Raw genomic sequence first — 13,762 nt, 5'->3', positions numbered from 1 at the left:
TTGTTCAGAAATTTCTTCTCAACGTTGTTGCAGAAGTTCCCACAAATGTGCTGCACTTGTAGATTGCTTTGCTTTCACCCTTTTGTCCAGTTCATCCAATACAAGCTCAATGGGGTTTAACTCTGGAGACTGTGCAGGCCATTCCATTCTTTGAACCCTACCAGCTTTTTCTTTTCTCCTTCGGGCTTATTTACACAAGCGTATATCGGACAGCATTTTCACGCCGATATACGCTTCCATTTGAGCAGTCCCCCCATTCCCTCCCACTCACTGGCTCTCTGCTTCTCTCCTCTCCTCCGAGCAGTTTGCAATGGGAGTGGACGGGACGGGGGCAGAGCTAAGCTCCCGCCCCTTGTCCATAGCCAGCAATGGGAGTGGGCGGGACAGAGCGGAGCTTATCTCTGCCCCGCCCCACCCCCTCCTATTGCAAACGCCGGAGTGGAGGAGAGAGACAGAGAGGCGGTGAGGGGGAAGGAACGAGGGAACTGCTTATATGGAAACATATATCAGCCGTCTGTGAAAACGCCGGCTGATATACAATCGTGTAAATAAGCCCTTAAACTCTGAAAACGCCGTGCTAAACGCTGGATAAAATTGCCTGTGTGAGGGTGGCCTTAGCAGTGGCTTTCTTACTGATACTCTTCCTGTCAGACCTGCAGATAGAAGTTTTTTATTCACACTTGAAATGGAAACTTGTTCATTTTTTGTGCTGTGAGGCGCTGATCACAGAAACTGTTGACACTGAAAGACTTCTCATCTGACTTTGTAGGGGCCTTTTGTCTGCCGGACCTCTTCCTGTTTCCTCCAATTTCCAATCGCCTTTTGAGTGAGCACTCAATGGTACCATATATTGTACATACAGGTTTCCTGCGTATTCACTGTATATTTCCACCAGCCCATTTACTTTAGTGGTCTATTGTGGTGCGTAATACACACCAAAATAGGACATGCTGCATATTTTTTCATGCACTAGTTAAATAGTATAGGTTCACTATGTTAATCTTCTGTTTGTTTAACCCTTTATGAACGTGCCCCTTTTTTTCCATTTTCGTTTTTTCCTCCCCCCTTTAAAAAATTCTAACTCCTTTATTTACCCATCGATGTCGCTGTATGTGGGCTTGTTTTTTGCGAGACAAGTTGTATTTTCCAATGGTACTATTTAACGTACCATATAATGTACTGAAAAACTTAAAAAAAATTAAAAGTGGAGTAAAATGAAAAACAAACCATCATTCCGCCATCTTTCGGTTCCTTTTTAATATTTCGTCCTATTCCCTGTCCCTTTTCAGACTACCCTATGCACAGTGTGCTTCCTTATTCTGAACCCTGTGACATAGCTGTAGGGGGTCATACTTGAGACCAGGCCCCTAAGCCAGGGGGACCCAAAAGTTCCCTTCGCCAATGTAGCAGCCATCACAGGGCCCCTCTTAGGACTTGCACCGCAATTCCTGCCAGTCCGGCAACAGCAGAAACTTTTTCACTGATGTTCTTGCCTGAGCAGCGCCAGCCCAACTCCTACGCCAACTCTCCCTCTCTCACAGACGCTGCGGGGGCTTTGGGGAGGAGTTGGGCTGGCGCTGCTCAGGCATGAAAGTCAATGAAGAAATTCGTGCCACTGATGGACTGACCGGAATTGTGGTGTGTGTGTGTAGGGGTGTTCAATTACTTTGCAGGATCCTAAGATTTTGTGGGGGTATAGGAGGACACTAACACTTTCTGGGGGCACAGGGGATCATAAAATCTTGTGGCAGGCACAGAGGGGATCATTGTGTCAGCTCTGCGGACCCTAACACTTTGTGAGGGTACAAGGGTAACCTAACACTTTGTAGGGGCATGAAAGGGTCCTAATAGTGTGTGGGGGACACATGGGGTTATCTACAATGGGAAATTATTACTGTGGGGCATTAAAAAGGCACTAGTACTGGGACACAATGGATTATTACTGTATGGAGGACAAAAAGAGACAATATTTTTGTGTAGGGGACACTGAAAGGAGGGTGCAGTGGTAGGATGAAGATCTTATGAAGTGAAAAGTCATGAATGAAATATGTGTTTATTATGGTCTGGGCCCAGATAGATTAAAAAAACCAAAAAAAAAAACAGACTGTGCCAACCACAGTGCCATCTGTGATCACTGGAGGTAACTGCACTGTAATCACTATCACTGTGTAGAACTGGTATTTGACTATTATATGAGGACTATATCATATGAAGGTATACTATAACCCATGTCATACAGTATAGTGTTTTTATTAATTGCAAAGCATCACCATCCTCTTCTGCAAAGGTCCAGTACTGTCAGTAACCATTGTGCTCCACCGACCCTCATAGAGCTGCTGTACAAAGTATAGGATGTGAGTACAGGACATGTCTGTGTCGCCGCCGCCTGCTATGTGCCAGCACTGCCCCTCACATGCTGTGCAGCAGTTTACACGTTGTGCCTGCTGTCTGTATGTCTGGAAGTTGTCAGGAGCAGCATGGGTTTCCTCCCTCCTCTGTAATCTTTGTCTTTGTCAGTTCACTCCCCACCTTCCCCCATCCCGCCTCCACATCCTCAGCCCATCCTAGAGGCTGTGAGTGCAGACCTCTGGAGAAGGTGGTCTCAGTGGTACCTGCAGCTCAGCCAAGGAGAATATGCCGCTGCTCTGCCTTCCTGTCCTGCTGCTGTGTGTGACTGGTAAGTGCTGCACCCGGGGGTCTGATGTGTGAGAAGTTTAGGAAGGAGCTAACATGACTGGCACATGAGGTGAAGTGCCATTCAATAGCAGGATGTGCTGCTGCTCCCCAGAGGTGAGAGCCAGGAGGAGCATGTGACCCGTGTACAACTGCTGGGAGACCAGAGGTGCTGAGGGGTCCAACCGAGACAGCAGACAAACCACATACATAATCATGGATATCTGCCTGCCAGCTGTTATATGTTTCCTATTATGGGGATGGCCAATATTTATTCAAATACACATGTCTGACTGTCATCTATCTATCTGTCTATAATACTGTGCAAAAGTTTTAGGCAGGTGTGGAAAAAAATGCTGCAAAGTAAGAATGCTTTCAAAAATAGAAGTGTTAATAGTTTTTTTGTAACGAAATGCAAAGTATATGAACAAAAGAGAAATCGAATTCAAATCACTATTTGGTGTGATCGCCCTTTTGTCTTCAGAACAGCATCAAGTTTTCTAGGTACACTTGCACACAGTTTTTGAAGGAACTCGGCAGAGAGTGTGTTCCAAACATTTTGTTGATGTCGGCTTGCTCAAATCCATCCGTCTCTTCATGTAATCCCAGACAGACTGGATGATGATGAGATCCGGGTTCTGTGGAGCCATAACATCATTTCCAGGACGCCTTGATTTTCTTTATGCTGAAGATAGTTGTTAATGACATTGGCTGGATATTTGGGGTTGTTCTCCTGCTGCAGAAGAAATTTGGGGTCAATCAGATGTCTTCTATTTTCAAAAATAAATTCTTACTTTGCAGCATTTTTTCCACACCTGCCCACATTTGCACAGTAATCTATCTATCTATCTATCTATCTATCTATCTATCTATCTATCTACCCTGTTTCCCTGAAAATAAAACATAGCATGATTTTCCAGAATTTTTGAGGATGCAAAATGATTTTTCAGGCTTTTTGAGGATGCTTGAAATATAAGCCCTACTCCAAAATTAAGCCCTGCTAACAGTTAATTAAAAAAGTCAATTTAAATAGTGTCCAGGCAGCTATACATGTAAAAAAAGTTAAACCTTTTTGAACAAAAATTAATATAAGACACTGTCTTATTTTCGGAAAAACGCGGTATCTATCTATCTCTCTCTCATATCTATCTATCTATCATATATCTATCTATCTATCTATCTATCTATCTATCTATCTATCATATATCTATCTACTGGTTGCATTTTTTGCAGTTGTAGTCTCTACAGGAAATCAATCAATCAGACAATTATGAAAACTCACCCCTACTCTGATACTGTGTCACTCCAATGTTACAGTAGACTTGAACTGTAAACTGTGAAGTTCTCCGACTTGGACGACTGGGTACTCTAGCAGACAAACCTTGCTGCCTCTAGTCCTTGCCAACTTATAGAGATAGATGTCTGCTTCTGCATAACATTACCCAGCAGAAGAGTTGGATGAAAGTTGTGCAGAAGTTGTGTATGTTTCTATTATAATGCATGGTTGACAATCAATTGTAGCCTTTGCTTGCAATTTCCATTGACCTCTATATTAACTAGTTTGGGGTCATCAAGAACTGCAAACAGGGCATCCTCGCACTATGCCTTGTAATTTAATATTTGTAGTGTAGGTAGGTAAAACCCCCTGCTGTAAGCACATGACTGACTCCTAAGGTGACGCACACATGACAGGGGGGGGAGGGGGGTTGCCATTGCCTTCCCCAGTCATCTTTTAACTCCCAGCAAGCTGGGTACTCATTTTACTAACCTCCGAAGGATGGAAGGCTGAGTCAACCTTGAGTCGGCTACCTACAGGTCGTGAGCGAGACTGCATTTTTGCTACCTTAACACTCTGCACCACATGGGGCCCAATGTAGTGTACATCCTGTCGAACTGTTAGTCGACACGTTAGACAATCTTGTAGATGCCTCTCTCTACAGCCCACTTGTCTCATGTCATGCAATTTTCATGGTATTGCAGGCACAGCTTCCATCCACGTCAATGAGAATGGTTCGGGGAACAGCTGATCAATGCGGTCCCGAGTGACAGATGTCTGACAATCAGCTATTGAGGACCTATTTTGAGAACAGGTCATCAATTGTTAGAGCTGGAAAACCCTTTTAAAGGGAACCAGTCACCAACCTAAAGCACCGTAAAGTACCTTATGGGGCTTCCTGGTTCCCATGGTGCCTGTCCTAACGGCACCATAAGTTAGTTCATGGTGCTTTAGGGAGAAGACAGGCGCCCTTTAAATACTACAGTTATGAGAGAGGGAACTGATATATAAAAATTTGGACACACTGTAGTTCAAAAGGGGTTTCTGGTTTCAGCAACTAAAGTTTATGCAGTGTGTAATGACAAGTTCTGCAGATTTCTGATATACATTTTACAAGGCTTCCTCACAATTCTCTGTTTGCACTGAATGGAATTGTTCACTGCAATGCTCACATGGGGGCATGGCTCGTTACAATACAAGGTTGTGATAGATACAATGTACTGTAACAAACCAGAGCATTTCTTCTACTGCTACACTTCAAAAACTGTTACTGATGTATTATTAAACATAGTGGCCAAACAGTATATTATCTGCACTTTGAGTACAGAACAGTTTGCCTGCTCTTGGAATAGCGTTTAAGGACATTTTATTATTACAGTATTAATCTATTGCTCAATGAAGCTTAGTTAGCATTTTGCTAAATTTCCAGAATGTCATAATCTCTGCTATATTGAGGCTTAAAGGGGATGTCCAGTTGTCCAGTTGCAAACTATTGATAGGCCATTAATAGTAGATTAGCAGAATTTTGCTTCCCATGGCCCCCGCCGATCAGCTGTTCACAGTGCCAATGTGCTTGTGCAGTGAGCTAATTTCTGCAGGAAGCAGACAGCTCCGTTCCAACTTCAGTGGCCAGGCTTGGTATTACAGGCAAAGTTCCTAATCTTTTCAATGGCTACCTGGCTTGCATTATCAAACCTGGCCACTACAGTTAGAACAAAGCTCTCTGCTTCCTGCAGGATTCAGCTCAGTGCACAAGCATGCTGGCCTGGAAAACAGCTGATCAGCAGCAGACCCCCTGTGATCGACTATTGATGGACTATCCTGCAGATCTGCTGATCAATAGTTTCCAACTAGACTACCCCTTAAAAATGACTTTTACGTTCTCACATTCTTTTGACCTGTCATAAAAAAGCGTCAGACTTTATAAGGCTTCCATCACACAGACATTTTTGTACAGCGTTTAGTGCTGCCTTTTCAGCACTGCGCTAAACGCTGTACAATGCTCTCATTCATTTCAATGGGGCTGCTCACACAAGTGTCAAAATGCAGCATCTTCAACCTTACTAGTGATGAGCGAACATACTCGCTAAGGGCAATTGCTCGAGCGAGCATTGCCCTTAGTGAGTACCTGCCCGCTCGAGAGAAAAGGTTCGGCTGCCAGCGGCGGGCAGAGAGCTGCGGGGGAGAGCGGGGAGGAACGGAGGGGAGATCTCTCTCCCCCTCTGCTCCCCCCTGCTGACTGCCGCTACTCACCGCTTCCCCTGTGCCGGCAGCCGAAACTTTTCTCTCGAGCGGGCAGGCCCTTAGCGAGTATGCGCGCTCATCTCTAAATGCTACGCTTTGACAGCGATGCATGTTCTATCTTTGGCCATTTCAGCCCTGCGTCACCCATTGAAATGAATGGGCAGCGGTTTCAGTGCTGCTGAAAACATGGCACAACTTGGTACCATGTTTTTGGCAGCGCTAAATGCAAGCGCTAGCTGCACTGCCTAAAAAAAAAGAAATACTTGCCTAGCTGGCGCCGTCGAGCTCCCCGCCACTATTCTTTGGAGCTCCAGGCAGTCTGCCTGGCACTTGTCAAGCCGACAAAGCATCGGTTGCTGGTGACGGGGATTGAAATCCCCGCTTCCCAGCGAAAGATTGCACTGATTGGCGGAGCCGTCGCTCCTGAACCAATTAGAGCCGGCGCTTCATGCACCAATCACAGCCATTCAATGAATGGCTGTGATTGGTGCATCCAGAGCTGGCTGCGATTAGCTGAGCCTGCTGACACTCAGTGGGCTCAGTCAATCAGAGCAATCTCTTGCTGGAGGCAGGATCTTCAAACCCCGTCACTAGCAAAAGATCCTCTGTCAGCAATGACTAGTGCCGGGAGCTCCAGAGAACAGCGCAGGGGCCGAGACAGCACCAGCTAGGTGAGTATTGATTTTTTTTTCAGCATCCTTGGCTGCGTTTTCAGCTGTGCTGAAAACGTAGCCAAAGCGTTGAAAAAAATGCATGACAACGCTGCATTTCTGCAAACGCCTGTGTGACGGAGGCCTTAGTGGGGGCCATGAGGAGGCTTGCAGTTTTTGGTCAGATTTTTTAATGTAGATTTTGAAGCCAAAAAAGAGCACTTGTATCAGTCCTTTACTCTTTCCACCATGTGAACATACCCTTAGGCTGCTACTTATGGGCCAGTGCGGTCTGCTTTCCCCCAGGCTAAAAGTTGTCAGCCATTCCCTGTATGCCATTCGGTTGGCTCCCTTAGAACATACTTGTTGGAGCTTGAGGATCTCAGCCCTATGATCGATGGCCAGCTATGGGCTTTTAGTTTGGCGTAATGGTGGAGGTGCTACCATAGGATTTTCAGCACTGTTATCAATGCTGTGAGGGAATCCATCCAGCTCAGGACAGTTGAGACCCTGCAAATAGATAGAGATGCATTCACACTGCGTAGTCTACCTGGCCAACTGAGTTTGCAGCCAGGAGCAGCGTGCTGCCTGCTGAACCCAGATAGAACCATCTCTACTTTTAGTAATGTGAGCTGATTGATAACTAGCTGCTGTTTAAAGTCCCAAGAAACCACAACAGTTGTCCTATGAAAGGCATGTAATTTGGCATGGAATTTACAGTAAGAGGATAACACAGTTGGAGCAATGTACAGCAGGTGCGGTCATAGCAAGGCATATCCGTATCAGTGTATCTGCTGGTTTGCTATAGACTATGTGGCTATCTATTAAATTAGCTGATCCAAGACACAATGATAGCAAGCTGGTAAAAGCTCACATTACACACAGTAGCTTTTTATTACATGGAATGATGTGGGTGGGTGGTTTTATGCTATTGAGTAATTCTCAGCCTTCCAAGTATGAATGGCTCTGAGCCATCAGGAGAATATGAAAAATGCTTCACTGCCTGTATACAATGATAGTGGCTAGGACAGCTGCACCAAAAAGTGACTGTTGTGTAGCTGCAGTCAAGGTGAAGTAGTGCAGGCAACTTGCAATACCTCCTCCACTTCACATGAAATCCTCTTGATAGATCCCAAGTGAGCAGCTCTAACTGAGCATCTTTCCTCTGTGGCTACTAGGCGGAAGTCTGAAATAGAGGACTTCCTCATTACATCTATATTTTCTAATAGGGTATCCAAAGAGGCAGAGCCAACGTTAGGAGGGGGCAAGCTGGACAATTGTCCAGGGGCCCCAGGCAATCTGAGGCACTGACTGGGCTTGCCAATGTGCAAGTGTACAGACAGATTGAGGCACCCTCCCTGAGCAGTGGAATAGCAATAGGGGTTGCAACTGTTAGGTCCGTAACTAGGAGGGCCCAAGGTTCCTTCATACCACTAACATGGACTTACAAATGACAGACAGTGTAATGCCTTCTTCCTGTCACTGCAGTAGGCCCCTAAACTGTCATCTGTTTAGAATTCCTCAGTGGGCTCCGTGTAATGTGTTCCCCCCACAGCCCTGCTGTAGTGCTATACCTGCTGCAGGGCTCAGTGACCATGGAATGTTTGCATTGAATAACCCTTAAACCCTTCAGGACCAGATATTTTTCTTTGTTTCTTTGTCCCCACCTTTCAAGAGCAATACTTTTTTACTGTTTCCATTGACATGGCTCTGCGAAGGCTTGTTTTTGTGTGTCATTTATTGTACCATATAATGTGTGGAAAAACTTTTTAAGATTTTAACATTTTTTAAGTTTAAGTACATAAAAAAAAAAAAAAGAAATTGCTCTAATTTGGGGGGGGGGGGGGAGGGGGTACATTTTTACTATGTACACCCACCCCACCCTCTTGAACAAAACAATGACTGATGTTATCAATAACACCACCACACAATGCCCATTATTCGTGCTACTATATAGTGAGTATTACTATCAGAACATAGGTGGGACATCATTGGCTGGAGGGTGGGGTGGGTGTGGCTAGCTGCAGCTCATGAATATGCAGGATTACTTCTGTGTCTGGCTGCTACTTAATAAATTGCAAGTTTCTCCAAAACTAATAGTGGGCATTGTGTGGGGGTATTATTGGTAATATCGGTCATTGGTAACATCAGTATGGAGGTCATATTTAATCACTGTATGGTGGTAATATTTAGTCCTGCTATTTGATAACTACATATGTACATAAATATTTTTTTTCTAAAACCCGAGCAACACCCCAGGAAGTACTAGAGTTCAGCACTTCAGCACTCTGCACGCCACCTCCTGAACATCTCCGATATGACTATGTTGTTAATGCAATATTTCAGTATTTCGGGCCCCATTTCTAATTTTGCCCAGGGCCACGTTTTCTCTATAACCGACCCTGCAAAGAGGGGTTGTAACAGCAAATATATTGTATTCTTATGCTGCAACAGAAAACCGTAATCTCTCAACAAAAAAAACACTCAGTTTAGGGGGGTCTATACTTTCAGCAACCACTCGCCACTAAGGGCTCGGTCACACGAGCAGCGACCCGCGTGTATCTCTGCACGGAAAAACGTCCGCACCGCGTGCGGCCGAAAATCCACATGACCACGTCCATTGCCACCCATATGTTCTTTCTTTGGCAGGTGCGGATTTTCGTCCGCACCTGCGGGGCTTTTTTTTCCACGCGGAACTACATGCGGATCTCCGCTCGTGTGACTGAGCCATAACGGTGCATATCCAGCTAATGTAATTGGTGCAGTTTTGCCTAGGGAAAGTTTGCAATATTTTACAGTACGAGCCACGTGGATGAGCTTTCAAGAAATCTCATCCACGTGCTGCAGGGAAATCTGTAGCGTAAACTGACCTTATTAATCAATGTGATGATGAAACATGATAAGGTATGGAATTAGGTCTGTTTTCCTATTTTGTAGAATGACACAGCTTATGAAGCATAGAACATCTCCTACATTATTTAACAGGTCTGGAATTTATGGAAATGACACATCAACCACCAGATGAATAGGATTATGTTTTTAAGGACAGAATAATCTTGAAATTTCAGTTTGACTTTTCTTTAACCCAATACGGACCAAGCACTGTAAATTTATGGTACTTGGTCCTAGGCTTTAAACGTGGCTGATAGTAAAAAATATGGCGTGACATTAAAGCTCCTGCAATAAAGCAGGAGCAGGTCAAGTCTTTAACTGTTAGTGACGGCCGAGGACCCGGAGGAGAAAGCAGAAGTGGTTTTTAACAGCATCTGTCTTCTCTCTTGCAGGCTACATAGCAGTCAATGAGCGCTATGTAGAGAATAGAGAAACTACAAGTGTCACTTCTGCTAATCGATCAGGTCATCAAGTGACCACTGGGTGCTCCCTGCCACAACAGAGCTGCAGAGTCTTAGCAGACCCAGATCTTCTCTGTTAGTGACTACTGTCACACCAGTGGGATGTTTTACCTTGTAACTGGGGTACCTATGGATGCCCTAGTTACAGTGAAAAAATGTGAACTTTAAAAGAAATGTCAATGTGAATGACCCCCAGAGGTCTTATATTACATCATGGGGGACATAGATGTTAAAAGAAATAGTTACAAAAAGAAGTTTGGAAAAATTACAGAATAAAATTAAAATATATATAGAAAAATGAAAACTACCCACTGCTGACGCCAACCAAAACTGTCACCATATGTACCCTGTAATCCGAGAGAATACAAATCATATTTCCAAACGTTCGAAACAAAATAAATGTCTGACTGCACATGGAGAAAACAGCAGATTTAAATTACTAACTCTATAGTGGCACCATGGAGGACACTAGAAAAGTACTGAGCAGTGTAAATGTGATTTCAGTAGCTGTAAATCCTTTACCAGTTAGTTACTGCAACATGTCTGGTCTGTGTAAGTCTCTCCTTCAAGTCTCTTCTCTTTCCTCCTTCTCCCCTCCCTTCTTTATAAACTTATATGGGCAGCATGTGTTATCCCCCTTCTCTACTTCAATGTTATAGGTCCTCATCTATGTTATAAAAGATAGACTTCACATGACAGCAGGTATTTGACAGCAAATTAGAAAGAAGGATATCCTTAGTGCTCAGCACAAAAGCAACATTTTAGGTAAATCACCTAAACACAACTTATTACAAAGTGCTGTGACCTTTTAAACCTATTTTTGGTAGAGGTTTAAATTTTGTTTCCATCCGACACTCTGATAATATTTTAGATAATTGTTTTACATAAACATGTTGGAGAGGTAACAAATCTGATGTGACAGTTAATTACTAGAGTTGAGCGAATGTACTCTTCCGAGCTTGATGCTCGTTCGAGTATTAGCATACTCGATGGTGCTTGCTACTCGAGCGAGCATCACACCGTGTTCAACCCTGCCCCAGTTTTGGCCCCTCCCTGCCGCTAACGTGTCAGATTTTACCCCTCCCCGCTACAATGCTGCGCACGTCAACGGTAGTTTGTGGCTGGATTGGTAAAGGAGAGAGAGAGAGAGAGAGAATGAACTCAGGAAAAAAAAAAAGCTCAGCAACCGGCGGGCCCCATACAAAAATGCTCGAGTCTCCCATTAAAATCAATGGGATTCGCTACTCGAATAGAGCTCTCAAACTTTAGGAAAAGCTCGACTCGAATAACGAGGACCCGAGCATTTGGGTGCTCGTTCATCTCTATTAATTACCCATCGAAATAACTAGCAAATGAAAAAGTAAAAGAACCACTTTGCTGAGGACATATAGAAAGGGGTTAACTCTTTGTTTTATTAGAAATTGTGCTTTCAGTCCTTTGAGTCTTTTTTTACACATCGTGTTTTTGTGATATTTTAGGATCTGTGACATAGTATTTGATAAATTGGGAACAATCTGCTTCTTGCATTCAAGAAACTGGAAAATAATAGCTTTTATGATAGAGTACCTGAGTTTTCAACAAAATACACCAGATTCTCCTTACCTTCCTTACCTTCTCATTTGCTGCTGTTTGCACCGTTTCATGTCTGTAAGTTCTGGTTTTCAGGTGGTCTTACCCATTTTTCTGTTGCTTTGCTGTTTGTAGTCCACTTTCAAGGAGGCAGCATATAGCAAGCCTAGCATTCTACCAGTAGTTCACTGCCCTGACTCCCTTACCCTTACTTCCCATGCTGCATTGCCCTGGCTCTGGTCTAATCAGCATGGAGGCAGCATCTGAATGCCCACCCCTCTGATATCCTGTGACAATCAGACATTTAGAGACATTCTGGCCAAATGGTAAGTAAACCCACTATAATGTGTGTGTAATGTGTGCATGCACACAAACAGACACACATTCACATGCTGTAATAGCAGAGATAGAGACTGTAGAGATTGTTATTGCAGTGTCTGCAGATCTGTCAGCCTGCAGACTCTAAGTGGAGGGGAGCCACCTGTGAAGATAGCTCCTCCCTCTGTTGCTGTGGAAATGTCCCTGTTGCTACTATAGAAGCTCTGTACATAAAGACAGAGAGTGCATTGCAGAGAAGCCGGAAGAGAGACCCCCTAGTGGAAGCCACTTCAAATGTGATTTACAGTGGTAAAACAACAACATTTTTAATGCAAGTATATTACAGAAATGATTAGATTAACACAAGCTAGCAGACCAGCAGAAGTTGCCTGAAAAGTTAGTGCCCCTTTAAAAAATGACCTCTTTCTTCACTGTATGACTAAACTGCTTCATTTATATACATGAGGAACAAGTACCTTGCAATAGTGGTTTGCCAATGAAGACATGAATAAACCATGGAGTTAAATGTCTTGGTGCGTTGGCCATCTGGTTTTTGGGTTTTTCTCAAGCTCTAATCAAGAACATTTTTAGGGATCTCCTTTTGAAAAGTACTTTGTTTATTTGCTGAGATGACTGCAACACAAGTCTGGCTTTCCACACGGGATGTCTTGTTTTGTTCTGAGACTTTGGAACTTATGTCTAACTAAAAAGGCTGCCTTCACATCCGTTCGGACGTTCCGTTGCAGATCCGGCACAAAATACTAGAAAAAATAATGCTGCATGCAGTAAAATGCCGGGCAGCTGAGCGGAAACCAAACTGACCCCATTATAGTCAATGGGGATTGTTTGGCGCTGTTCGGTTCCTTCATAATACGGACCAGTTCGGCCAGGAGATTCCCCTTTCCTGCTCACCAAATGGAGCAGGAAAACGGAACCCCCCACTGCATGTGTGAAAGCAGCCTAATATACACTCCCATTAATGAACCATCTTATGAGCTGATATGTCAAATAATAAACACCCTGTTCACCTCATTTGGTTGATTTGTTTTGCCTAAAATGTACAATAAATTATTTAAAAAAAAAAGATTTTAAAAAGAAAAGTCTGGTGACTAAAGTCCTGTTCTTCGGTATCACTACTTGCTTTGCTATGGCAGCACAACCACTGGTAGAATGTATTGGCATATGGCTTTTCTTGGGATGCATTCTTTGACATCACTGTAATTCACATCATAAAACCATATTTTTTCCCTTGTCGTTGGCAGGTCTCGCTGAGGGAGCCATTGTCTCTGATGGATCCTGCACTTTTAAAAATAGCACATGTGCCTACAAATCCGGCTATGCGTTTCTCCCATGGATTGTAAATACGGAAGGTAATGTAAATGCCGTCAACTTACTGTTATCTTTCCCGTCATTTCTCCCAATTACATGGGTTCTCTCATAAAGGCAGAGCCTGTCCTTAGGACCTATTAGGACCTACTGATACCATAGAGGGGTGTCCCCCACTTGGGAATTTCCACCCTATGATCCAGAATGTTCTAAGGTAGACGGGACTGAATGAGTGTGCGGACACAAGAAGGGTTTGTCTTGGTGAGACTTAGAAATCATACTTATATTCTTCAGGTCAAGATATTCACAAGGCGATAGTCACTTCAGACTGCTGTAATTCATATACATTCGAA

General features: G+C 43.8%; 1 protein-coding gene across 3 annotated transcripts in view; it reads left to right on the top strand.

The window, feature by feature from the left end:
* Positions 1–2,539: 2,539 nt before the first annotated feature.
* The window catches only part of MAMDC2 (MAM domain containing 2), an 82,416-nt gene continuing 71,193 nt past the window's right edge, over positions 2,540–13,762 (top strand). For all 3 annotated transcript variants that reach the window (XM_066604186.1, XM_066604187.1, XM_066604188.1), the window contains exons 1-2: positions 2,540–2,677; positions 13,346–13,453. In XM_066604186.1, the coding sequence (XP_066460283.1) occupies positions 2,635–2,677; positions 13,346–13,453 (151 nt within the window). In that variant the 5' untranslated portion in view covers positions 2,540–2,634. The remainder of the gene's footprint in view (positions 2,678–13,345; positions 13,454–13,762) is intronic.

Source organism: Eleutherodactylus coqui, chromosome 5, assembly GCF_035609145.1.
Source record: "Eleutherodactylus coqui strain aEleCoq1 chromosome 5, aEleCoq1.hap1, whole genome shotgun sequence".
Classification (NCBI taxonomy): domain Eukaryota; kingdom Metazoa; phylum Chordata; class Amphibia; order Anura; family Eleutherodactylidae; genus Eleutherodactylus; species Eleutherodactylus coqui.
The sequence above is the reverse complement of the archived record's forward strand: the minus strand, read 5'-3'. Positions and strand labels throughout refer to the sequence as shown.